The sequence below is a fragment of the Hippocampus bargibanti genome, linkage group LG04, assembly GCF_051943395.1.
Source record: "Hippocampus bargibanti isolate YZ-2025 linkage group LG04, ASM5194339v1, whole genome shotgun sequence".
NCBI lineage: Eukaryota > Metazoa > Chordata > Actinopteri > Syngnathiformes > Syngnathidae > Hippocampus > Hippocampus bargibanti.
In genome coordinates this window covers 28,257,092-28,284,718 of record NC_142737.1, presented here as the reverse complement: position 1 = coordinate 28,284,718, position 27,627 = coordinate 28,257,092, and the positions used below count along the sequence as shown (strand labels likewise).

The 27,627-nt window shown below is 41.6% G+C and overlaps 1 protein-coding gene across 1 annotated transcript; it reads right to left on the bottom strand.

Annotated features, from left to right (window-relative positions):
- Positions 1-88: 88 nt before the first annotated feature.
- On the bottom strand, positions 89-25,224 carry LOC148899618 (uncharacterized). Its single transcript, XM_088995000.1, has 11 exons — positions 25,206-25,224; positions 13,447-13,583; positions 9,045-9,230; positions 6,169-6,343; positions 5,761-5,940; positions 4,715-4,837; positions 3,850-3,974; positions 3,749-3,779; positions 3,573-3,675; positions 3,112-3,199; positions 89-3,037 (listed from the first exon to the last, which is right to left on the bottom strand). The coding sequence occupies exons 2-11, from the start codon at positions 13,579-13,581 to the stop codon at positions 1,061-1,063; spliced, it is 3,123 nt and encodes a 1,040-aa protein (XP_088851126.1). The 5' UTR covers positions 13,582-13,583; positions 25,206-25,224; the 3' UTR covers positions 89-1,060.
- Between the last annotated feature and the right edge of the window lie 2,403 nt (positions 25,225-27,627).

Here is a 27,627-nt window from a genome sequence, read left to right as displayed (position 1 = left end):
GAGCAGCTATTCTTGAAAATCCAGAAAATTTGCGTAATACAGTACATTTTATTTCAGAAAAAAATACTATGCATCAGAGAAAAAGAAATTTATTCATACGGGCCTTTATTCATTACTCGTATTTTGTTGGTTTTATCCCATTAAAACAATTCACTGACTAAACATATACGTACTATTCGCAACCAAAATGGCAAGTTGTTCAGATTTTAAAAATCATCGCTGATGCATTTATGCACATTTACTGGTCTGGCTTATTTTACTTGTTTTGTTGGATTTGTTGAATAGTAAACATAGAGTGTACTGTATATTGAGTTTGATTCATCACTGTGGCCCAAAAGTAAGGAAGACCTTTTGGGTATAAAAATAACAATTATTTCTTACAACTACATTAGAAAACATTGACACATATTTTTTTTCAGAAATAAAATTGGGGGCTTCAGACAAAATTCACCATTAAAACAGACATGTTAGAAATATTAGATGGGGGGGGGGGGAGAAAAAAACGGAAACATTGGTCATGTAACACCTGAGTGCATCTAGTCTAAGTCTTTATCGTCCATGATTGTTGTTGTTGTTTTCTTGTCAGTCTTTTCATTTTTCTCCATGTCACCATGATCCACCTTTTGGTCTCTTTTTTTAATTACTTTCTTTGCGCTTTGTCTTATATTTATTCAGTTGTCCGATCAATAAGGCTGTCATCAATCATTTTAGGTGTTCCCTCAATCTGGTCTTCAACTTTCTGCTGATAAGAAGCTTTCTGGTGTATCATCAGTGAACAAAATATGCATTTTGGTTTTATTATCCAGAGCTGTGATGCAAGCTCCCATGAGGTCTTAGCTTGTTTCCGATTATTATTTTTGCTTTAGTTTTATTACTGTATCACTGATGTTACTGGAATTTCTTCTCGTGTCGGCACAGAGTCATCACCTAGAACTCAGTCTTCATTAATGACAGTATGTACAATTCCTGAGCCTGGAGCTTCCTGTTTTTTTTTTGTTCTTTTTTTTCTCCTTTCACCTGTGGTCTTCCATTGATAGCCATGCAAACTTCAAATCTTTCTCTACCCTATTTGAGAATTTGTGCAAACTCGTTTAGATCTTGGTCGAGTGCTGATGGAGGCAGTCTTTCTTCTTTTCCTCAGGACTTTGGTTTCTATTGCAGGATTGGCAACCTTTTCCTCTTCTGTTGTCTTTGGATCCATTTTTTCTCGTGCAGGATCGTTCAAGCTTCCCCCCATCTCAGGAGCATCTCCGGCTGCAATCTCCCGTTCACTTGTCTTGCATTTCCCTTTTTGAACTTTTTCTTGTTCCACAACGCAGTCTTTTAATTGTGTAGTTTCCACTTGGAGATCAAAATCCTTCTCCTCAAGGCTCCCTTTCTGATCAGAGATCTGTTGATTATCCTGAATAATTGCATTGGGTTCTTCAGCTTTTCCCTCCTGACCCATCACTTGAACTTGTGTTCCCTTGTTGCACTCTTCCATAAGCTCGTCTTCCCGCTCAGTGTCAGCACCCACGGGTAAATTTGCACCATTTTTCCCTGCTGTGGTTTCCTTGTTTGTCTTCTCCTCGTTCTCATCTTCATTATCAGCAGATGTTTGAGCTTGGACTCTGTTGTCAACTAAAACCACATCAACGGCTTTCAGATCCAGTGTCTTTGACACCATTTCTACACTGTGGTGTTGTGCTGCAGCAAGTTCAGTTTCCTCCTCAAGTGGGGGGACGGGATTCTTAGCTTGAATGACATCATCTGAAGCCGCCATACACGCTGAATCGTCTTCCATTGTCGTCACCATCTCTTTGATGCTTTTCGTTGCTGTTTGTTTGCCAAACTCTGGGCTTTTTGTGACAGCCGTAGACTCTTCTTCCATCAGATTGTCACATGATTGATTGAATTCCTTGGAAGGAATGTCACATTTTTCTTCTGCGTGATGATTTTTGCTTGTGCTTGTACACCGACATCTCGTTTCAGCCTTCTTCCTTCCACTCCTAAGAACTCTTATTTCAATGACTGGCACGTCTTCCGATTCATTAATATTTTCCTCATTTAGATTTTCGGCAATCTCGTCTTTTGGTTTCACAGTATCTGTATCTGAAGTTGATTCTTGTATCCTGTTTTCCTCCGTTTCATGCTTTTCCGGCTTGAGTTCCTCCCCGAGGGAACTGGACTCATCCATTTCCTCTCTTGCTTCCATGGTCTCCTCCCTTTCTAATCCAGCACACTCTCCAGCATCTGTGGTTTTTACCACTTCCCTCACACAAAGTTGATGAGGTGTCGTTTTGAAATCCACAAGGATCACTGAGGCTTTCTGGAGCTTGGGAAGTTCAGTGCCCTCTTCCTGAGATGATTGTGTTTTCGATGTGACAGTCTGGTCTTCACTTGCCACGTCTTTTTCTCTAGCAATAGCAACTGTGTTCACATCTCGTGGCAAATGATCTGACCCTTTCCCATTATCGCCTGACATACTTAATGGCTTTTTCATTCCTTTGTTGTTTACATCTTCCTGCTCTTCCCGCCTCTCTTCTGGGTTTGCTTCAGGCATTGATTTAATTTCTTCCTTCCGTGATTTTAGAGCATCACATTTTCCCAGAGAATTTACTTCCTCGACTGGTCTTTCTATTTTGGTTTCATGAATTACCTTTTCAGGTATGACTTCACCATATGGGTTCATTTCTTCAAGACTGCAGTCGCATCTTCCTCGCGAGGGCAAAACCATTGACTCATGTTGTTCTTCATCATATCTCTTACAAAAACTCTCTTTTCCCTCAAGTGTTTCATCAATAGCCATATGATATTCTTCTCCGGCTGGGTCTTCTTGCTGAGAATCCTCTTGAAATACGATTTCTGACACAGTTCCGATTGTCATTTGAGAATCACAGCAGGTATCCATCTCAGTCTCTGTGCCTTGATGCTCCTCTGCAGCAAATGCCGGTGGGCCCTCAAGTTCTTGTGGAGTAGTGGTTATCTCCACCAATTCTTCAATGGAACTGGCAACTTCTTCTTTCATCTTTTCTAAAGTATGGGGACTAAATATTTCCTAAAACATACAGATTCACGATTAGGTCATGGTAAAAAAAATAAATACATGTTTTTACGTAACTACGCACACACCTCAGTCACCACCACATCAGACAAAGAAGAACTCCCTTCTTTCCGAGAAACATGTTTCTTTGGTGTTTCTGCTTCAATACCTTCAACTCTAACAGACACAAGAGTGTTACTTTTTAGATTGAAACATGACATTTCTTTCTGGTGACCAGTTAATCACACACAGCTCCGTATTCCTTGTTGGTAAGTTGACAGACCACTCTATACCACAGTGGGCGTTCTGGTGTAACCGACGGGGTTTCATTTGATATGGGCATAGCAGATCAGACAGTTTGGTGACTGACAGTCATCTAAAAATGCTCACTGGCCACGAAAATAGAGCCCATTGCGACAGCTGAAGAACACACTGACTGCAATTGAAATCTATGCAATCTGTATGAACCTCAGCTGTGTGTACTACCACTTTACCAAATAGCACCTAAGAAATATTTTTACATGTATTTTGTCCAGCAGTCTGTAGTTACCTGACAACTTTTTTTGTTTGGCTTTCTGCAATCTTATCAGATGTCCTCGCTTTCTTTTGGCCATTGCTTGTAGTCTGAGTTGCAACAGGCTTGTCAGTAGTGTCTGTATAGATCATCACATTAGTTCAACACATAAACATTTGCACAACACGTGGAAACATTTTATATGAGCTTACCTCTAGTAGTGCTAGACACCAACACTTCTTCCTACGGGTATAAATCATAGGTGTCTTTCTGATTGAACCACAAACAGAAATAAAATTCAAAAGAAACATACCACAATTTCAATTCTATATGCCATAGATTCTGCTTCTTTTATCTGCTCAGTGGCCATTGGCTCGTTGGCCACTCCCTTTTTTGTCTCTCTCGTGACCTTTTGTGGTGTTGCAGTAACCAAGGAATCTAAAAAAAACACAATACAATACAAAAAAGTGGTAATTATAATAAACATAAAAACACTAGGTAAATAATTAATCAAGAACAATAACACTTTATATGTATCAAACAATGCTGACAAATAAAGAATAGGACAATAAGGCACTCCAGTGTCCATTGCAAACAAATGAATACAAGATCAATTAGGAATACACTTTAGTATTGGTCAATGATGACTTATAAAAGTTGAAAGAGAGCAAGCGTCTGATGTGAGAGCATTTATCACGAAAGGGATTGTGAAAAAACTTTTTAGAGATAAGGAGCTTCGGAACTGCGTAGCTGAAACTATGCACCAAAGATGATCAATGAGTAGGAAGTTAAGTTAGGAGTAGGGAGGAAGTACTAGAGCACAGCATACATCATAGACATTATAGGAACCAATGTGGGTTGGGGACTGGGTTTTCTCAATGATTGTCATCGTGGAGGGTGGTTATTGTTGTGTTTTGACCATCTACTGTCATTGGAATGTTGGTATGTATGCTGTTGATGATGACACCCAGACAGCAATAAAGCTCCCAACCGAGAGTGAAAAACAAAATTGGTGAAGACAGATTGTAAATTATAATAAGATCAGAAGATTAGCATAGTATGCATATGGGTCAGAGGATGGGTACTTTGGTTTTATTGCAGACAAAGAATTAACGATGAGAAGTACTATAACAGAACACTACTGTACACCAGACCCTGTGGAGGCTGTTAGTTCTTACCCTTCAAATCTATGGTCTGAACCTTCTTGCTTATGTTGAACCTTTGGTTTGATCCACCCACACCCTCCACCTCCCAAAGTAGGTCTGCGTCTCCAGGGTACTGACACAGGTACTTTGCACATACTGCGAACACAAGTGACAATGCATTAACAATGTGAATTGAAACAAATGAAAATCATTGTTATCAAAGTAGAGAATTGTATAGGTTTGAAAAAAAATCTGATGCATCACATTTTACTTTCTACACCAAAAAAAAAGCAACACTTGAGACTTTCCACTATGGACTGACCAGAAAAATATTGATTCATGTTAGCATGCAACAGAGAAGCAATGATGAGGGTATGCCGTAAGTTGGTTTGACGCTCAGCCTTAAGGTTAATTTTTATTTCTATGATTGAGAGTCACAGTACGTAAAAGCCAAATGGATATTAGAGGAAGTAAGATTGACAAAATGTGTCGAGGACTTAGGATGCGATTCGAGGCATGGGACATGTGATTCGAGGCATGGGCCGCTTTCGCTTGTGGCCACGCCCAAACCCTCCGAACGCACGTGGCTCCACCCGATGCCTCGCAAGACGAGACCCCTATCCAGCATATTTTTTATGTGTTCCTCCTCCAACACACTTAATTCAAATGATCTGGATCATTATCTAGCTTTTCAGATCTGACTGATACTCACACGCCCTGCGAGAGTGAGGAGAACCAGCTGAACACAGCAGTGCATGCTTGGAAAGAGGGATAGAAGGTGAATGTGTGTGCCCTATCCATCAATGCCCTCGATGTCTGTGGTTCAAGAATTGTGTGGACTTTCAGAAAACGCTCATCATCCTTATCAAAGCCACAGATTTAATGCGGGCATGCCTGGACATTGGTGAGATCATGAAAAAAAGACCTAAGCACACATTAAATACAGGGTTTGCCATACATTCGCATAACACCTCATTCTTACTGATGAAAAATTGTGTTCCCTTCAATCATTTAAACTGCTTTTCCCTCTCTCATCTATGTAACCTCGAAAAAAAATTGGGTATGAAAGACAGACATACTTTTGTACATGGCTCTGGTGAGTGGATACCTCAATCCCACACAGCCATCTTGAAAACTCAGCACAAAGTCCTCTAGCATGTGAAGGCCAAAGCCATTACCCCGGTGACATTTTCTTACAAACAGAGAGTCCATGACAGGAAGTAGATATCTTCTTGTTGAAAAATTATGATGTAAACTTCCTAAAATGGAATAAAGCAAAATGTAAATATGTATAAACATGTTTGACTTGCATATATAATTTCAATTTGACGTTTTTTTCCCGACTTGTGCAATGAGAATGTTAAATTAATTAAATGTACGTATATGATGACAATAGTTGGAAGCTGCAGCACTTTTTTAAAAATTTGAACTTTGGTGAGCGACAATCAGTGTAAAAAACAGTTCATTCACAACACAATGAAGATCACCTGAGAGTTGTACTGAGTAGAAGCCAACAGCCTCTCCGTTACTCCAGACAATCTTTGCATAATCCTTCTCACCATGGCAGAGGAAGGGATATTCCTCTTCAGAGTTCATCTCCCTGACTCTGTAGATCACCCGATTCAAAACATACAATACTATTCTCTCTCCAAAGGTCTCCACCTAGAAGACAGACATAATCATCAACTTTATAGGACTCAGAGTGGCCCTGAGATAATTGCTGAAAATGGTAAAATATTTTCTCAACGTAGCCTTACTGTGTTGAAATTTTGTGACAATTTAAAATATGAATCACAGTTGCATATGGCCATGTTGTTAATTACATCTCATGCACAGACGTTTTTACACTAACGATAATCCAATTTTCATTTTGAAGCGAGAGCACTCGACAGCTGCCGCAGAGACATAAATATAAAGTATATACTATATTGGTGGACACTTTGCCCAATTTTGCCACTCTGTCATCTGCCCTGTCGTGAACGCTCTGAAGTGAAAGTCTGAAGGGGAAAGTTCTGGAGTAGAAGAGGGATTACGGAGCAGTTCCCATTCCATCTCGTTGATTGTCAGGACCGTTTGGACTCTTGTGTGAGGCTATTAGTCTCGCAGTGGAGAAATTTACATTTCACAGCAGCAATGTTATGAAAGGAAGATGAAAGGAATGAAAGTAGAAAAACAAAATACAGTGAGACCTCAACTTACAAACACCTTATCTTACAAACTTCAAATTTCTGAAAATCCGGCTGGCGGAGTGATCATTCGGCGGAAGCACACGACCGAACAGCACGAGAGGTTAAGTTACCAACAGTCCTTATGGAAGGTGACTCTCATAAGCCATCAACGACCATCAAAAAGGTAAATAAAACTTTATTTTACAGCACAGTTGATTTCTTTACAGTCCTAATGTAATGTGCCTCTCTTTCCAAACAGCAATTCCGTTTGACCTTTGACCTCCAACACCATTCCATCAAGCCATCAATGACCATCACAAATCTAAATAAAGTGACTTTATGATACAATGCAGTGTATTTCTTTCATTACAATACAATAGCACATTTATTATACATAGAATAAGGTATGTTGTGTGTAGTTTTAAGGCTTATTTAGTTGAAAAGTATATTTTATGGAAACCCGGGAACGGATTATTCCCATTTTAATGGTTTCCTATGGGATTTTTTTTTTTTTTCGGATACACACTTTTCGCCTTACACACTCTGTCTGGGAACCAATTAAGTTCGTAAGTTGAGGTCTCACTGTACATTAGCTGCTGGAAAGGCTGCCACTCTCGCGGCGCCATCTTGAAGTCAAACGAACTCCAAAATAATAATATGACAACACAAAGACAGAGAGTCATTCATTCTTAAGCACTTTCTGTACCCTCTTTGTGACATGAAGCTGTTCTAGATGAAAGAGGAGAGGATCAAAGTGTCCTTTTCACCAGTGGATCACGGACGTCATGGTGGAATGTGCACGTCTGCTACAAGCTAAATGTAGAAAGCACACACGAAGCTGTAGCATCCATTGACAAAAAGAGACTGTCTCACATCTCCTGTCCCACATAAATCCGCTTCGATTCCAAGCTGTGACAGTTCCACATATGCACTCTGCGCTGACTTTCTTCTCATCGCGGGCTCCTCAAGCCATGCACACATCCAGCTGCAGACTGTCCAACAACGCCGACCATTCCGCTGGACAAAGCGGAGCTGTGAAAATGCTGCCCACGACAGGTGCAAAAAAAGCACAATCGCCCCTGTGGTGTCCAGTGATTACAGTCAAATGGTACCTACATTGCTCCCATTCAAAACAGTACTGGCATATTCGTGCTGCCGAAAAGGCGCAACCGCTCAGCAGTCTTTTCAGCAATGCTGAAAAACAATCCATATCCGTTCCACATGACGCACAACAACACAAAGCGACAAAAGAAACACAAAAACAAGACAAAAACAACATAAAAAGCAAGGCTCATGAGAGCACTTGCTGATGGCTGCCTCCTCGGGGGACTTCATGATACAAAAGGACTCCAGAATGATGACCCTTTTGTTTGTTCAGTATTTCTTTCATGACATACCTCACCACCTCTTCCCCGAAGTGACTTCCCCAATCTGGTATCAAAGGTGGTTCACCTGAGCTTCTGGCCAATCAGGTCCTAGCGGCAATTGGCCATTCCCAGGTGGTTCCAATCACCTTCTCAGAGACAATTAGTGGTCGCCCGACTCTACTGTTTTGAATGTGGAGAAATGTGCACCTTTCTCCCATCCAAATGCAGAACACACGAAATTATTTAACATTTATTTTGGCATCATGACAAAGTAATATAAGTTAGAAAGTAAGTATGGTCTTATCAAAGATTCCACAAGTGATGAGTAAGAAAGTCGAGCCTTTCTGTGTGACCTTGGAGTTGGGGACCACTGAATTAAATGAGTCACAATCACGACCCCCTTAGTCCTCTGTCCTAGAAGCAGGTTGGAAGAGATTCAGAGGAATGCTACCACTGAGACGGAACCAGGTTGTTTTACGGTAGAGCCCCAAAGGACACATGCTCGATGCGGTTGCCAATCACATTACAATGGAGGCAGATGCTGTGGAGAGCACAGCAATAAGAAGAAACTACTGGTAGGCTGTTTCTTTCTGGTAAAAAAAGAAAGAGATTAACTATAGGAACACGCAAAAAGTAAAGGCAAACCAGGACGTCTGGATATATTTAAAGACACTATCAGCCAAGAAATATTTCAAACTCACAGTGCCAACTTAAAGTCAAAAGTAAATAACCCCTGACATCCACAAACACAAGGAGCTGCAATCACCGCATCTTGTACTGTGACCTTATATGAAGAGTACACAAATGATGTAGAGAGTTTGCGTTTACCTCAACAACTCCATCTCGAGCAAGGTCAGATGTCTTGAGAATATCATCGACAGTCCACCACCGGTCCAACAGATACAGAGCAGCAGCAGTAAGCGGGTCATCAGGGGAAAAGAGGGCCAAAATCCTCTTTTTGTCACAGGAACCATACAGAGGAACATAGCCTACCCTGGAAATGTCTAAACTGACCTGTAGATAGAAATGAGAATTTGTTATTAATATGTAACAAATATACAAACAATTTCCCAACATTATGACCATAATCGAACGAGACTCCATGCGGAACATGTAGAGTAAACGTATGCATTTTCATCTATTTGTTGATTTCTTTTTTCCGATCCTCTGCATTCCCTGTTCACAAAGACATCTGATTCTGTGTGAAGGACAAATCTGTATGACTTTGGTACCGTTTTGTGGCATCTTAGTGTCAATTAACAATAGTCAGTTTCGTTGTGGACTGATTTTTAGACAAAAAATGTTGAGTTTTGAGATGAGTTTTAAAGATGGGCAGCGAGGGTGTCCCCTCTGAGCTTAGTTATTGGCCTATCTAATCAGGTCTTGTCCGCAGACCCGAGGTTCCAGGCAAGTGCATAAGGGTGAAGGAGCTTATAGTGGTAAAGTGGCGAGGCCATTTAAAGATGTGAAACCATATTAAATAATTTTTAAAAGAACAAAAGAACTACTGGTGACATCATCGACGGCTCAGCCTGCGGCCAGAGCTACCGGTAGTCATTCAGGCTTTGAGTAATGTAAGGAAAGAGATGCCCATTTCACGCTAAGATCAGAGCATTGTCGTCAAATGGTGAGTATAGTTTTTGCTTTTTTGAATATTGCCGTGCCGATTACCATTTTGTGTTTGGGAGCCTTTTACTGAGCGAGTTGCTTGTTCTGTAGCCACAAAGGGACATGTCTTCTTGTGCCGGTCCCAAGCCCGGATAAATACAGAGGGTTGTGTCAGGAAGGGCATCGGACGTAAAAGCTTGGCCAAAACAAACATACAGATCAAACCTCTAAAGATGGAGGACACTGATTTGCTGTGGCGACCCCTTGAAGGGAAAAGCCGAAAGGAAAAGAAGATTCAGAGCTTTGAGTAAAAACAGCCAGTCCACTGTGTGCCTCATAACTTTCCTTATGTCAATCTCCATTTATTGTAAATTCATTCATTCATTCATATTCCAGACTGCTTTCTCCTCACAAGGGTCACAGGGGATGGTGGAGCCTTTCCCAGCAATCTTTGGGCACTAGGTGCGGGGGCACCTTGAACTGGTTGCCAGCCAATCGCATGGCACACAGAGACAAACAACCATTCGTGCTCACACTCACACCTAAGGACAATTTCGAGTGTCCAATCAGCCTGTCGTTCATGTTTTTGGAAACCGGACGACACGGAGGAAACCAATGCGGGGGCAGGGAGAACATGCAAACACACAGGGAGGCCGGAGTGGGACTCAAACTCACGACCTATGCACCATGAAGCTGGCGTGCTAACCACTCGACTACTGGGCCGCCTTAATTATAAATAGACCATATAATTTTAATGAGAATAATATTTCACAATATCATTAAAAGCAAGACGGAATATATGTGTGTGAATAAGAGGGAGAAGAGATAACGAAGGTGCAAGATTTTAAGTACAGTACTTGGGTTCAACTGTCCAGAGCAATGGAGAGTGTGGAAAAGAGATGAAGAAGCGTGTCCAGGCAGGCTGGAACGACTGGAGAAAAACGTCTGGTGTGATGTGTGATAGAAAGGTTTCAGCTAGGATGAAAGGAAAGGTGTATAAAACGGTGGTGAGACCAGCCATGATGGATGGACTGGAGTAAGTGCCACTGATGACAAGAAAGGAAGCAGAGCTGGAGGTAGCAGAGATGAAGATGTTGAGGTTGTCTTTGGGACTGACCAGGTTGGATAGGATCATTAATTAGTATATCAGAGGGACAACTCATTCTCGAGGCTTTGGAGAGGTCAGACTGAGATGGTTTGGACATGTCCAGAGGAGAGAGAGTGACTATATCGGAAGAAGGATTCTGAGCCTTAAACTGTCAGGCAGTCGACTGAGGGGAAGACCAAAGAGGAGGTTTTTGGATGTTGTCAAAGAAGACATGAAGGTAGCTGGTATGAGAGAAGAGGATGCACAAAACCGGGTTAGATGGAGGACACGGATTCGCTGTGGCGACCCCTGAAGAAAAAGCCGAAAGGAAAAGAAGAAGATCATTAAAATATTAGCAGCAGTGACGTGCAGTCAGGGGAGGCAGGTGAGGCTGTGCCTCACCTGTCATCATGGAAATATCAAATGACAAAATAAATTAAACAGTTATATTTATTTTGTGATTTGTACTTTAACATTCTTTTCCATTTAACTTCACCATTTTTGGATTTTTTTTCAAAATCGCTGAATTTTCACATTTACCGTTCAAATACTAAGTGGAGACGAGCGGTGAGGCAGCAGCCGGCTGAGCCTCACCACGGATTGCGCAATCACTATGCTAACTGTGCTGGCTTGCTCTGCAGTGAGAACGCATTGCTGTCCCTCTGCATATCACTATTAAAGTGTTCAAAAGCTTTTAGTGTATGAACTACATTTCTACAGTTTAGCTGGTGTATATAATGTAGAGTACCTGTACATTTTAAACACTGTACTAAAGTGTCTATTTTATTTTATTTTTATCAAAACTGTGTGCATAGGTGAGGCACACAGTTCTCCTGCCTCATGACAGGGGGCGCTGGTGATTAGAGATTGTTATTGCGACTCCTCGGCTGCAGAATAATAAAATTAGTGACAGCAAGCTACAGTAAACAGCAAGTTAAGTGCAACCATACATTCGTTTTTTCGTGTTGCTTGGCCTTATTTTCAGAATGGTGGATTACACATCTAAATTGAAATAATTTTCTAAACTGGACTGTCAATCGAAGCAGGAGATAAGAATTAAAGGAAGACCAACACCGGACTGTATAGCTCACAAACGGTGAGGGATGAATGTAAATCTCCTGGACAGCTTCTCAGCTTTTTGGCCAAGAAGGATTTCATTGAAACATTCCTGAAGTGACAAAGTTGCTCCAGCTCGTGCTCACTGTTCCAGCTACTCCATCATCAGTGGAGTGGTCATTCTCAGCACAAAAGACTGAAAACATATAGTCGGAACAGTACTGATCAAGGACGACTTTCTTCACTGGCAGTGATCTCCATTTTTTAAATTATTTTTTATGCTACAGTTTGTATTGTATAGTGTATACAGTATATAAAGAATGCTGAAATGACATTTTAAATAAAGCACGTTAACTGTTGCCAATCAAATGGTGAATAAGCTACTCTGTGGAGTTCATCGTCGTCGGCCTTCATCGGTCATGGCTGACCATGGATGACTGTCCCGGTGGACAGTGTGCCTGGGCGGTGTATTATGGAGAGCAACTTGTCGCCTATGCAGCTTGCTCCCCCTCTCCACCACGCTGACTGGACCAAAGGAACAGCTGAGCTGATACAATTTTGGGGTCAGTATGGTCACAGGAGCTGCCGGAAAGGGAGCGGAGTTCGCCACCAGACCGCCTTAGGTGCGCCATTACCGGATTGATTTCGGGTTTACTCCCATAGGAGCTGCCGGAAATGTGGCGGATCTCGCCACCAGACCGCCTTTGAGGCTCCGGAGAGTCGTGGATGGCGGGGTCGTCTTTACACCCCGTGTAGGTCTATAGGACCTACCCTCTGTGTCTGTGGAGTTCATATGTTTGTAAATCTGACTGTGATGACGGCAGTGCCTCACCAGCCATGAACCTCACCGCACGTCACTGCTTAACAGATAAAATCAATTAGATTTTAAGTATTAGATATTAACATTGCTTGTGTTGTCCAACTGAGCAGAATGCACAATTCTTTGTACTAAAACATAATACACTGCAATAAGTATCCCACAGTAATGTATGTTATATATATATATATATATATATATATAAACGTTAAATATCTGGAATTTCTGACACATTATGCTGAAATGGGAGACTTCCATAGGCTGCTTTGCTATGTGATTTTTGTCAGATTTTTACCCATTTGTTTATATTTCGGAAATTAAATCTTCCATCCTCTATCTGAAAATGGGCATGGACGTACAAATTGTCATCAGCTGTTACCACTCTGTTGTAAGTTAAAACGAAAAAAGAACAATAAAAACAAAGAACATGTTACATGAAAAAAACCACAGTTAAAAAAATGTAATTCAAAAATAAAAAGTATCAAACTGTGACACCAAAGTACCACAACAAATCATATGTTTGTTTTGATATTTTTATAACCTAATCACTTCCTTTCTAGGAATAACCAGAAAAGAAATAATAAAGAACAAAAAATAAAGAATTTGTTACTTGACGATTTGCATTACAGAACAGAGAGGTGAGCAACTTGTGGCTGTATAACCTTGGTGGAGTTGGCGTGAATAAGTTGTTCGGCAGAATCTGTTCTGCTGTGAAGGAGGTTGCTCAGGTATTTGTGTGCTGATGCTTCAAGCTCGGCCTGGCTGGCATTTGCCAGGAAATCCACAGGAAACTTCATATCTAGATGACAAAAAGCTCTCATCAATTGGGACACATATGGTTCAAAAGCTCTTACCAAAATAATCACATATGGGTCTGAGGTACTGTACATTAAATGTAAAGCGTAAGCACTTAAATCAAGATACAGTTTTGGGGAAGGACAATAATGGATTGTGACTTATAGGAATAACCAGAATATAAAAAATAAATAATAAAAATAATAAAAACAAAGAAAAATGTTTGTTCTGTAGCCCCAAAGGGTCCCAAGCCCGGATAATTGCAGAGGGTTGTGTCAGGAAAGGCATCCAACGTAAAAGCTTGGCCAAAACAAACATGTGAATCAAACCTCTGAAGATGGGGGACACTGATTTGCTGTGGTGACTGTCCGGTTAAAACTTCGTTTGTCTCTCCTGGTTCGCGCATTGTCTGGAGTTCACTTGATAAAAATATCAGCAAGTACAATAGATGGTGGACAAACATCTACTTTATTCTAATGAGGCAGAGAAAGCACTTCTCCTCTCGGTGGGACGAAGACATGAGCACAAAAAAAGCAAGAGAAGGCAAGAGCAAGAACGAGCTCCCGCTCCAAGTTTTTAAACATACAGAGTGGCGATCTGTTGTCCAATCAGTTGCGAACAAGTCGACCTTTCCCGTCCAATCGGTTACGAGCAATTCAGTGTTGGGCGGGTCTTAGATTGAAGTTGGAGCCGCTGCTTTTTTCCTTCCACGGCTATTGTACTAATAAGACTGATAGTTTTATTTAACTAAATTAGACTGAAATTAAACGTGCACAATTCATAATATATACTAAGCTAAACATGAAAAAACATATGTTTACTTAATATAAACATGAAATAACGTAATATGTTTACTAATGTGCATAAACACTCTATCATTCCCTCCTGTTGTACATTTAAACATCAGTTCATACATTTCCAAAAGATTTCATGCATGCACGTCATACTAATTGCACAGGGAACCATTCTAATCTCATCTATCCAACGTCTAATATTATTTAACTTACCATGGAGAAGGCGAAAAACCTCTATCACAATTTTGCTGCTGTGATATATAACCTCTCCATTTTTGAGGGTTTTTAATGAGGAAAACTCCTTCTCGGCTCTCCGTTTTCTTTTTTTGCTTTTGTTCTTTGGAGCAACCACTCTCTGGCCATGGTGTACTATCCCTAGCTACAACACTGGGTCCCCTTCACGCATTTGTTGATACAAAACCTTTGCGTAATTCACCTGGGAATTAGTTATCATATTCATTAGCATTGTTCTTAAGCATGGAATAATACAACCAATGACTAAGAAAATAAGTACAATCACAATTGCGAATGGGATAAACAGTCTGAGCAAAGTCTTATACCAAGAGCCCCCAAAGAGCCCGTCAAAGATCCACGGTTGATCAGGCCGGTGATCTTTGGCCATGGCATCTCTGAGATCCCTGACAACAGACAGAGCATCAGTCATGTTTATGGAATTCGCTTCTTCGGGTATGTACGTACAACAAGTATCACCCACCATAGCACAGACGCCCCCTTGTGGCGCGGTCAAAAGGTCCAAAACCATTCTATTTTGCAGCACCATTTGTCTAATTGCTGCAATTTCAGTGTTTTGCATTTCATCTACTTCCAAACTGGCGTTTACAAACACTTGAAACCTGTAGTCAATTGTTTCAATTCGTAGCATGTTTTTAGCTACTCCAATTTGTGGAAAAAGAGCTAACATTACCTTACTTCCCGTGCTATGGTGTTTGAATTGTTCTGGAACATCAGTTCCCCAGATCGAATCGTGGGGCTTAAACGACACTCTTCTTTTCACATGATGGTGTGCTGGACGACTGGTAATGATGAAAGTATTGTCAGTTACAGTAACAGGTGCGCACATACCGTAGGCTTTCGGAGGAATAAAAGAATATACTTTCCAACCACATAACCACCAAAGATGTGAAGATACAGGTAAAATGGTGACATTGGTGTTTAACGGTAGCACGTATAAACATCTATTCTCATCTATAAAACCTAGATTTTGACCTGTACCGTACATTGCAACGCATACTGGTAATCGCAATCCGCTCTCGGTCATAACCTGATTTTCAGTTTCCAAAATGGTATCCAAACTTGGAACAATCTCTCCTCTCGAAGCATTGCGAAGAACTGGAAAATGTTGATCAGGTTTATGCGAAGATATTAACATATACGCAGCTCGAGCCATTTTATCTCCAAATACCTTTGAATGCACTCTTTGTTGCGTTACAGAATGTGGCATAAAAGAACAAACAAAGCAATTACTTTTCCTATTTTGTTTAGCAATTAATGTAGCATAACGATACCACGTGTTTGATAACAACGGATTCCAGTCATGTTTTTCTCCTGCAAATGGTTGATATAATGCGTCCATGACATCTGAATTTTGGGCTTTTTTGTCAGGTGTTTCCATCCAGGCTGTCGGTTTGATATGCGGTTTGCGCTGGAAAGGCGATGTCACGACTGGTGTTGTCAAAGATGACAACATGCATATAGTTACAGGAAAACCAGTGTGGTGTTCACGAAAATCAGGACAGAGTCTCAAGTCCATGCATCCCGCAACCTTGTGGGTTACGATAACGAGTTGGATATCTGTCATTGTGCCAGTTCCAGTTCCTAACCAGTTCCCTTGAGTTATCTTTCTGACAATTCGTTTTGCTTCTTGGGCACAGCTATTTTGAACCCATTTTGTTTTGGGCTCAGAATGGACCACAACTGAGTCCCAACCAGTGGTCCAAGTCTTCCCTGACTTGATACGAGCGTACCAAGGACCATGAGGGTAATCACTTCCCGTTTGTCGTGCTTCGTTCCTGAGGATGTTAAGAGGAAATGAGATGATTCCTGCATCTTGTAGTGGCAAGCAGGCTACAGGATGTGCCATGCTAGGGCACTTTTCTGTCATCGTTGGTTGCAATGGTGGAGTTTGGCAGGCTGATGGAATGGGAGGCTTTACGTGCGTCATCTGGATTGCCTCCACTAATTCATACAGCAAGATGATGTGGACCAAACCCATGGCTATTGAGTGGTTTGGCTCCGTCTCACTTCCACCTGCTCCGGATCTGGTTGGTGAACGATTTTGCAGTGGCTTTGATGCACCCAGGTGGACCTCTCGGCGATTTTGATGGCAGTTGGCGTTGTTATCAGCACGGTGAATGGCCCCTCCGACTTTGGTGCAGACCTTGATCAGCGCCTTCGGGGAGCCCAGCAGCCTCTCTGTTCCTGCAAAGGGAACACAGGACTGCGGCAGTACACGTGCTGTGGACCTCTTTGTTGTTGTACAACATTTCACACAACCATTTTGCCAACAAAGCGCCTGGATCTGATTCATTCTTTTAGAATAAAATGCAACTGGTTTCAGCTTTTGTCCATGCTTTTGTAACAGGACTGAAGTCATGTATTTGTCTTTGCAGTCAACTGTTTGAACAAAAGGTTTGTCATAGTCAGGTAAAGCTAAGACGCTAATGTTTGCTATCAAATTTTTTAATTCTGTAAATGCTTTACTGCCCTCTTCGGTCCACTGAATAGAGTCTTTCAGTGCCATTTCGTCTTGGTATATAAGTGTCAATAATGGTTGGGTAACTTGTGCATAATGCGGAATCCAAGTTCTGCAATAATTGCACAGTCCCAAAAACGTCATCATCTGTTTTTTCGTCTTAGGTCGAGGAACCTGCAAAATTGTCTGTTTTCTCTTAGTTGTCAACTCTCTTCCCTTTCTTGACAAAAGATGTCCTAAGAAAACTACTTCTTGTTGACAGAACTGCAATTTATCCAAAGAAGCTTTGTTACCTGTATTCGCTAAATACTGGAACAAAGCTATTGATACAGTCTTGTTCTCATCTTCAGTCGGTGAAGCAATTAAGATGTCGTCAACATACAAAAGAATCTGAGAAGATTCAGGATGTTTAAAATCAGCAATACACGAAGACATTTCCTGTGAAAAAATTGTAGGACTATCTGTAAACCCTTGTGGTAATCTTGTATATGTATATTTTTTCCCATTAAATGTAAATCCGAACCAATGACGTGAATTTTTGTGTAATGGAATGGAGAAAAAGGCATTGCTCAAATCAATCACTGTAAACCATTTTTTGTCAGGTTTTAAACTGTTCAATAATGTGTGCGGGTCTGGCACACACGGAGCACGTGATTGTATGGATTTATTTACCTGTCGTAAATCATGCACCATTCTCCAAACTCCAGATTCCACTTTTTTAACAGGAAATATCGGTGTATTACATTCACAAGTTGGGTCTTCAATCAAAATACCAGCTTTCACCATATCCCGTATTACAGGGGTGATGCCAATAATAGCGTCCTGTTTTAATGGATATTGTTTAAGTCTTGGTCGATAAGTCGTTTTAGGCAATACTTCAACTGGTTTCGCTGTTTTAAGTAAGCCCACATCAGTTTTTCCCGATGACCAAAGGGTGGCAGGGACGTCTGGAAAGTCCTCCGCCCCTAAAGTGGCCATCAGTCATAATTCTAGTGAATCGACCTTTACTGGGTCCCCCATAGCGTCAACTACGAAGGACTCCAGAAAATTCACTTTTTTTGGGTTTATACCCTTCTTCTGTTGGTATTAAAGCTATTTGCAATTTTTGTAACAGGTCTCTCCCCAACAAATTTATAGGACACTCTCCACTCAAGACCATAGTGACCTTGTATGGACTTAGTCCCTCATCTAAAATTTTTATTGGTTTAGAAATCGGTAACAATGTCACTTTCCCATCTGCAGATACCACAGAAATTTGTTGTCGACTCGGAGTGACACCTGGAATGGTGTCTCTTAACACTGATCTGCATGCACCACTATCGCAAAGAAATTTGACATCCTTTTTCCCGATTTTTAGCCAATAATAAGGTTTTTCGTTTTCCGGTAAGGTTAAGGCAAACACATTAGTCAAATCCAAGATTTCAACTGGTTTTATTGATTCCCATTCCTCACTGTTGTGACTGTTGTCATCAGTGTTGAAATGGGGTTCCTCACGTCAATCTGAATGTTTTGTTTTATGTCCTTCACCATATCGCGTATTATATGGTGGAGGTCTGTAAGATTTCCCATGTTTCCTTTTCGGTATAGGTTTCTTTTTGCAGTGGCGAGCCATATGCCCTACACTGCCACAACTGTAGCATCGATCATTGTGCGGCATCCGTCTCTTCATCCGATCCTGGTATAACACGTTCTCCATTATGTTACCCATGGTAGATGCCATCACATGTTCCATCGGCGAATCTGCACCATTTCCCCACTTTTTTCTCACCACTTCTTGGGCGTGTATTGCCCATTCCATGAGATCAACCAACCTTCCAGTCCGGTGTTGGACATAATGTTTGCGAATGAAATCTCCAATTTCCGGCGTCAAATTCTGCAAAAATGTTTGCTTGAATTGGTTGACATATATGGAATTCTCATCAGCAGATTCAGGAATACAGCAGTGGTTTCGAAAAACATTTTCCAAGCGTCCCCGAAAAATGTTAATATCTTCCCCACGTAACTGTCTACAATTCTGAATTAAGCCAAAGTTTGGTGTTTTCTTCCATAATGTTCGGATGTTTTCACAAACCAATCTTCGTTGGGTTGACGCTTCCTCGTACGTCATATTTGTTCCCATCGATGTTTTCCCAGTGAAGTCACCTTTCACCCGATTCCAATGGTGTCCCAAGCATCTCCTGAAAACCTTAAGTGTTTCTTGTCCATTCAACTGATAAGAAGCACATAATTCCTCAAAATTCTCAGTCCAACTTTCTGCATTTTCAACAACATCACCTAGTCCTTTACACGCCTCTGCAACATCACTGTCGCCCCATGGCCGATAAACCAAGATAGTTTGATCATGTATGCTTGAAGAATTAGGATTTGCTACCTGAATCAGTGGCAAAGCGTCACAGTCGCTTCCATTATTCATTTCAATTCCATTCAACTCTTCAAACGGATACAATTGTCCAGAACAATTTGCTTTGCTCCTCGTACGCGAAGAGACACAATCAGCGGCAATCTGATTTGCCATCTCAGGTTGTAATCCTCGTATTCCTCCAGTAGGGGTCATAAGCGCTCCATTCTGCTGGTCTGCCCAACAGACATTTGGAGTCATCACCTGGGGGGCCCACGCAGGGGGGCCCACCCGCCCCACAGGGGTTGAACAAATGGCGTCCTCCCCCTTCTTCAGCTCCGCGGAGGAGGAGGGGGGTCGTGGCGCCTCGACGGGGCAGCCCCCCGCCTCTCCCCCTCGCCTCCCGTGGGGGAGCCCTGGGGATTGAAACAATGGCTGCTCTCCATTTCCTACCAACTTTTCATTGGGACGTGCAACAGACGAAGCCACAGTTTCATCGTCAGAGCTCACTTTGGAAGACATTGCAACTATCGCTTTCTCCTCTTTTTTCATCCGTTTGGCTTCCATTTCTCTCTCTCTGATTTTTGCTTGCGCAATCCAAGCTTCGCAGGCAATTATCTCGGCACGTATCTTTCCAAGAGATTTTTTCATCGCGGATGCTTCCTGAAGTTTCAACAGAAACAAAACTTCCTTCAGAGGCTGGAGTTGTAAAGAACCAGAGAACGTACTACAGTCCATCCATTTCTTGCAATAAAGTTCGCTACCTGGGAACTTTTTGGACATAAACTCTACGTCCCTATGAATTGGGGTCTTTTTAGAAAAAATAGCACCCATTTTCACGATTGCAACAACAAATTCCTTCTTTAGCTATCACAAGAAAGGAAGCACACCTCGCGATGTTGATTCAAACCCAAGAACAAAGGGCGTGATTCGCGCCAATCCTCAGCCAGGATGCGCGTTCACGCACACACACAAGGAATGCTCTTACGCACACACACACACACACCAACACACACACCAACGGCTCAAATGACTTCGCCCCCACCCTTTCTTCTCTCCGAGACAAAGAACTTTCTCTGAGCCACGATGCTAGCATAGACAAACCAAGTTAAAAATGTATTTTTGATCTTATTTCTTTCCTCTCGACTCAGTACAATAGCAGCTGCCCTAAAACACTTCCGCTCTACAGACTAAAAGCGGTCCACCACACAAACTGAATCCCAGCTATCACCACCTTGTGAACAATATTCTTTCGCTGGAAAACTTCCGATTCACATTTCGGCGTGTGGATATTGCGTGCACCTTAATATGCACTCCTCCACCGGCACACGTATTCTCATTTGGCCACCTTGCCTAACGAAAATCGCTTCACACCGGTCCGTACGTGAGTCAAGTGGAAAAGAGACTCTCTGGCCAGGAGGTCTCACAATGCATTCAAACAATGTCTGCTAGCTAGCGCGCTACTTACTTAGTGAACTTTTGAATGCTGCCGTGTAGTCCTTCAGCCAGAACGCGAGGAGCACAACTGCCACCAGAAAGTTGTGATTCCTTCTGTCTCTCGCGTGGAGGATTTTCCGCGAACAGGCTTCAGTGAAGAACGAAAAAAAACTTCGTTTCTTCCGTAGGTCGTCCCAATCAAAGCGCAGATTTGACGCGCATCTCAATGCGGGCCTCCCGTCGAAAAAATCATAAAACGGGTCAATCGCCAAGAGCTTCTTTAGCTCCCGTCTCGCTTTGACTGGTCACCCAGGTTGTGGTCCTCGAGCAAAGACTGGTTGACTTGGCACGGGTTTCTTGGCACCAATTAATGTCCGGTTAAAACTTCGTTTGTCTCTCCTGGTTCGCGCATTGTCTGGAGTTCACTTGATAAAAATATCAGCAAGTACAATAGATGGTGGACAAACATCTACTTTATTCTAATGAGGCAGAGAAAGCACTTCTCCTCTCGGTGGGACGAAGACATGAGCACAAAAAAAGCAAGAGAAGGCAAGAGCAAGAACGAGCTCCCGCTCCAAGTTTTTAAACATACAGAGTGGCGATCTGTTGTCCAATCAGTTGCGAACAAGTCGACCTTTCCCGTCCAATCGGTTACGAGCAATTCAGTGTTGGGCGGGTCTTAGATTGAAGTTGGAGCCGCTGCTTTTTTCCTTCCACGGCTATTGTACTAATAAGACTGATAGTTTTATTTAACTAAATTAGACTGAAATTAAACGTGCACAATTCATAATATATACTAAGCTAAACATGAAAAAAACATATGTTTACTTAATATAAACATGAAATAACGTAATATGTTTACTAATGTGCATAAACACTCTATCAGTGACCCATGAAGGGAAAAGCCGAAATGAAAAGAAGATCATTTAACCCATTTGCAGTCCACTTTTCTCTGTCTTCTGTTAAAGGACAACCGACACCATTTTTTTGTTTCCTAACTGACTTCAGAAAAACGTTTTATAGCATCTAAAATACCCTGATATTTTTAGTCAAATGCAAAACACCAATAAAAATGACCCAAAGTGTCCCAAAACTACTTCAAAATCTTCTTTTCCTTTCGGCTTTTCCCTTCAAGGGGTCGCCACAGCAAATTAGTGTCCCCCATCTTTAGAGGTTTGATCCGCATGTTTGTTTTGGCCAAGCTTTTACGTCGGATGCCCTTCCTGACACAACCCTCTGTATTTATCCGGGCTAGGGACCGGCACAAGAAGACATATGTCCCTTTGTGGCTACAGAACAAGCAACTCGCTACTTCAAAATGACCCTGAAAATGGCGAGTTTCAGAAGGTCCCGCTCCCTTGTTCGTGACATCACGCCAGGACGCCTTGCCTTGCTCTAAAATCAAAACAATGGCTTCATATTTGCAGAAGATGCTTTCTTGTTACTCATCCAGTTATGAATATGATTCAAATAGTTTTGAAGATGAAAGCATAAATGTTTGCAATCGATTAAAGAAGTCCTTCCGAATCAATTCGAGCCGTCAGGACTCCAATGTAGCGTCCCAGAAAATGCACAAGATGGCACCCAAGCTCTGTTGGAAATGGGCTGATTTGTCTGCTGGGAATTTGTGTCAACTAGTATTAAATAGTAGTCTTGGTGCAACACACAACGATTCACCATCGTGTTATTTATGTGTTTTCCTTCTAATTTCGCCATCAACACGGATCAACACAATGTTTTCAGATCAAACAAAGTACCCAAAATGCATTGTGTGTTACTTTCTTGGTCAGGGGCGTTCCAGACGTTACGTCACGTCTGGAATCGTCACCAACTCGAAAACAAAACTTCCTGAATATTCAGCGCGGGTCTCAAAACGTAAAATATAGCTATATGCGGTGGAATCTTTGTAAAATACATTTCATTTGAAGTGATTTTACAAATTATGGACACAACTTGTCCGGAGGCGTCCTGTCCTTTAAACTTCCACCTATGCATCACATCCATCCATCCATTTTCTGATACGCTTTATCCTCTCAACGGTATGCGGGACGTGCTGGTTGCCAGTGGCTATTCAACTGCAATGCACACACAAACAATCATCCTCTCTTAAACTCACACCAAGGGACAATTTTGATTGTTCAATCAGCCCGCCATTATACCTGTCAACGTGGGCTCATAGCTACCCTTACAAATGACGCCGGACATTATTTGAAGTGATTAAAAAAAAACGCTACCACAGGCGGGAATGCAGACAGCTTACCGAGCATGTTATGCTTTTATCGATCCTCCCGTACACAGCGATTAAAAAAAGATACGATTGAGAATTACTTTTGCTGCTTTCCCGTGACAATAGTTGTGATCGGCAGCAGCATTGTCGTTGACTACCAGCAGTTGAGACAAACTAGATTTAAGCCCAAATGGTCTTTGTAAGATCGGTTGACATTTTTTTCCCCTGTATAAAAGTTGGAGTACGCCGCATATTATTTGAAATGCTAAAAAGATCTATAATATACGGGGAGAACATGTACGTCGACAGGCATGTCAGAATCAGAAATCCTTTAATAGTCCCACAATGGGTGACATTTATGTGAAAACCGATCAGACACAAGGAGAGGTCGATGCACTGACAACTCGACTGATTTAAGTAAATGATGTCTGTCTGTAATTGTATGAATAACTTCTAATAAAATTACTCAATGTTGTTGTTTTCCTTTCGGCTTTTCCCTTCAAGGGTTCGCCACAGCAAATCAGTGTCCTCCATCTTCTGTGACGACGCTCAAGTGCAAAAAAGGCAGGACTCGAGCGACGGGGTTTGGCAAAGGGGAAGGACCCGAAATACACGATGTGACAGGCTTGGAAGGAGCAAGAGTCTTTACTGAAACATGCATCAAAAATAACAAACAGGGAAGAGTGGAGGAACTGAACAATGGCAGACCTGGTAACACGGTAGTGGTGACGGCGACATCCAAAAATACTTCGACGGAGAACGGTAGTGAGCGATAGGCAGATATAGACAGAAGGCACAATCAGTGAATGACAATCAGCTGTGGGAACCCAGGTGAATGATGATTGGAGGGGCCGTCTCCCAGGATTGGCGGAGGAGGTGACAGGAGGGGCGGGGCGCGCCCAGGATGGCTACGAGATGTGACATCTTCAGAGGTTCGATCCGCATGTTTTTTTTGGCCAAGCTTTTACGTCGGATGCCCTTCCTGCGCAAAGTAATTCATCACGTACTGTACATCCATACAACCAGGATGATGAATGTAATAGTGCTACCTATCACCATGTTTTTTTTCCAATTTAAAAACTTTAGATAGACCAATATGGACGCCTCCAGGGTACGAGTCTCAGACTGAACCAAAAGCTTCCTGGTCAAGTGCTGGTGGCCCTAATCTATGACACCAATATAAACGTATTTGCCTTCTTCCGAGGGCAATGTTGATGAATGTTGATTCCTGATACAGTAAAGTCTCGTTATATCGATATTCTCGGGAGTCTGAAAAAATATCGATATAACCGGACTATCGATATATCTGATCCTGCGGCATGTAAATTTTCTCCTTGCGTTCATAGAAATAGTATCGTAATAAGCAGTACTATCGATATAACCGATATCGATATAACGAGACTTTACTGTAATTAAACGACAACCATAATTTGTAAAATGGCTTCAAATGACTTGAAATGAAATGAGCGTATTTTAATAAGATTCCACCGCATATAGCTATATTTTACGTTTTAAGACTCACGCTGAATGTTCAGGAAGTCTTGTTTTTGAGTTGGTGACGAGCCTGTACGTGACGTCACTAAAGGAACGCCCCTGACCGAAAAAAGACACATTGTAGCATTGCTGTACTTGTTTGGTCTGAAAACCTCGCGTTGCACCAAAAAGCCACCAGAAGAGGGCGACCAAGCTCCATGGAAGGAATTTATCAGCCTGTGGAAACGGGCTGATTAAGTCTTTGCAGGAAAATAATTTTTGTTCCTTAAGTCACATCAGAAAAATGTTTCATAACATCTAAAATACCCAAAAATCTAAAATTTTTATTCAAATACAAAACACCAATAAAAATGACTTAAAGTGTCCAAAATCTGCAAAAAATTGAGCTGCGAATTGGGCATTTTCAGAAAGTCCCGCCCCCAGTTCGTGACGTCACGACAAGACATCTTTCATTGCTTGTGAATCAAAACAATGGCTTCAGATTCGGAGAATATGCTTTCTTGTTACACATCCAGTTATGAATATGATTCAAATAGTTCTGAAGAGGAAAGTATACATGTTTGCAATCGATTAAATAATTTATTTGGGCCATTTTGAGGCAACATTGGGGGAAAATCTCTCACCCAAAAAAAAGAGGCACAACATGGCGACCTCCAGTGGCCACCTCCAGTTCCACATGCTGATAAAGTCCTTATATGGTGCTTGGACGCCCTCTTCTGGCCTTCTGGCGGCTTTTGGGTGCAGCATGAGGACTCGTCACCAACTCAAAAACAAGACTTCCTGAATATTCAGCGCGAGTCTTAAAACATAAAATATAGCTATATGCGGTGGAATCTTTGTAAAATACGCTCAGTAGAAGTCATTTGAAGCCATTTTACAAATTATGGACACAACTTGTCGGTTGTCCTTTAAGCTTGACCATCGTAATTGTCCCCATACCTACTTACACACACCCAAGTTATAATTGCCAATCATCCATTTAAAACAAATAAATAGGCCATATCAACATAATTAAACACAAATTAAATAATATTCCTTCTCATAATAATAGCAATAATCGCAATTGTTAAACAAAGTATTTACATTGAACTCATTGAATATGTACATAGTCATGACTTGAACTCGATAAATAAAACTCAAACTTACATTTTCTTTCAGCTTTTCCTTTCATGGGTAGCCACAGCGAATCAGTGTCTTCTATCTAACCCTGTTTTGTGCATCTTCTTCTCTCAAACCAGCTACCTTCATGTCCTCTTTGACAACATCCATAAACCTCCTCTTGGGCCTTCCTTTTGGTCTCCTGCCTGGCAGTTCAGGGCTCAGCATCCTTCTCCCAATATATTCACACTCTCTCCTCGGCACATGTCCATACCATCTCAGTCTGGCCACTCTGACTTTTTCTCCAAAACCTCAAACATGAGTTGTCCCTCCGATATACTCATTCCTGATCCTGTCGAACCTCGTCTCTCCCAAAGAAAATCTCAACAAACTCTGATACCTCCTCCCGCTCTGTTTCCTGTCTTTACTTCAATGGCACTGTCTCCAGTCCAAACATCATGGCTGGTCTCGCCATAGTTTTATACACTTTTCCTTTCATCTCGCTGAAACACTTCTATCACACATCACACCTGACATTTTTCTCCAGCCATTCCAGCCCGCCTGGACACACTTGTTGGGGCCTATTACTTGTAAATAATTTCATGTGAGTGAATTTCTGAGATTTCCATATCACTGGCATCATTCAGGAATTCTCCAAGTGTCCAATTTCAGTAACTGCAGTAAAATAATTACTATTACAACCACAAAACAGCAACCCATTTTCAATCGTTTTTATTGGTCAAAATTTTTAAATTAATGTATTTGTACATAATAAATAAACAGCGTTTCAGGAAAACGAATGAATGAATGAATGAATGAATGAATGAACCCCCCACGAAAAAACAACAACAACAAAAAACGTGGATAGACAAATATGGACGCCAGTGCAATTCTCCCTTCCATTTGATTATTTTTAACATTCCAGCTCGCCGAGGCACGCACAGTGAATAGTGCAGGTTGAGAAATACACTCCTGGGACAAAAAAATCAAGAACTAACGTAGGGAAAGTGGTTCTGTTCACGAGGCAATCGTGTATATTGTACTGTAATTACGGAGGAACACAAAGTTCTCGCGAATAGAAAGGGGAATGAGATGCACGCGAGATGCAGTGGGTGTGTGCTCACGATGTCGCTGAGCAGCAAATGAAAAATTAATCAACTGCAGAGAACAACATACCTCACTGAGAACAAAACCACATTTAATTAATGAAAACATTTAAACCGTGTTTTAAATTAAACGTGCCCCGTTTTATTTGTTTTGACAGTGGGAAAGCCGACGCTGACATTAATCAACAAATGAATAAAAAGTCGACATACTAACTGGGTCATGAGATTAAAACTTGGTTTTCAGAACAAAATACTATTAGCCTTCAATATGAACGGATATTTGTCAAACAGAACCAGCTGCATGTCTGTTCGAAAACATTGTTCCCGGAGTCTAAGAAACAGAAGATGGGTCGGCAGTAATGCAAAGTATAAACTATACCGTAATGAGGCTGCGAAATCGTCCACAGAGCCAGACAGGCACACAAAAGTATCGGGTTTGTAATTTATACTACTTTTACCGCATTTATCGGGCGGTACGGTAGCTGTCTCGTGTAACTTGACTGACAGCTCACAAAACACAAAAATTCAGACACACAGCTTACCGTCAAGCGCCCTCCGTCTTTTAATTGTCACATAACCGAAACCGTCCAGCAGATTTAAAAGGTTTAGAAGGATCGAGCTGCTGTGGATAGGACAAAATGTGCATGCCACACTCGGGTCACCAATCCGTGGTACTCTTATGTAACACCACTTTAATCCCCTCTAGTCATGCTGATTCGACAGTCACATTGCGTATACAATACATGTATAGTATACGTCTTGTTCGTCTATGGTTTTACTGTCATTAAAGAGATCTTAATGTCACACTGTATGGTCCAATTGAATATACACATTATCAAAT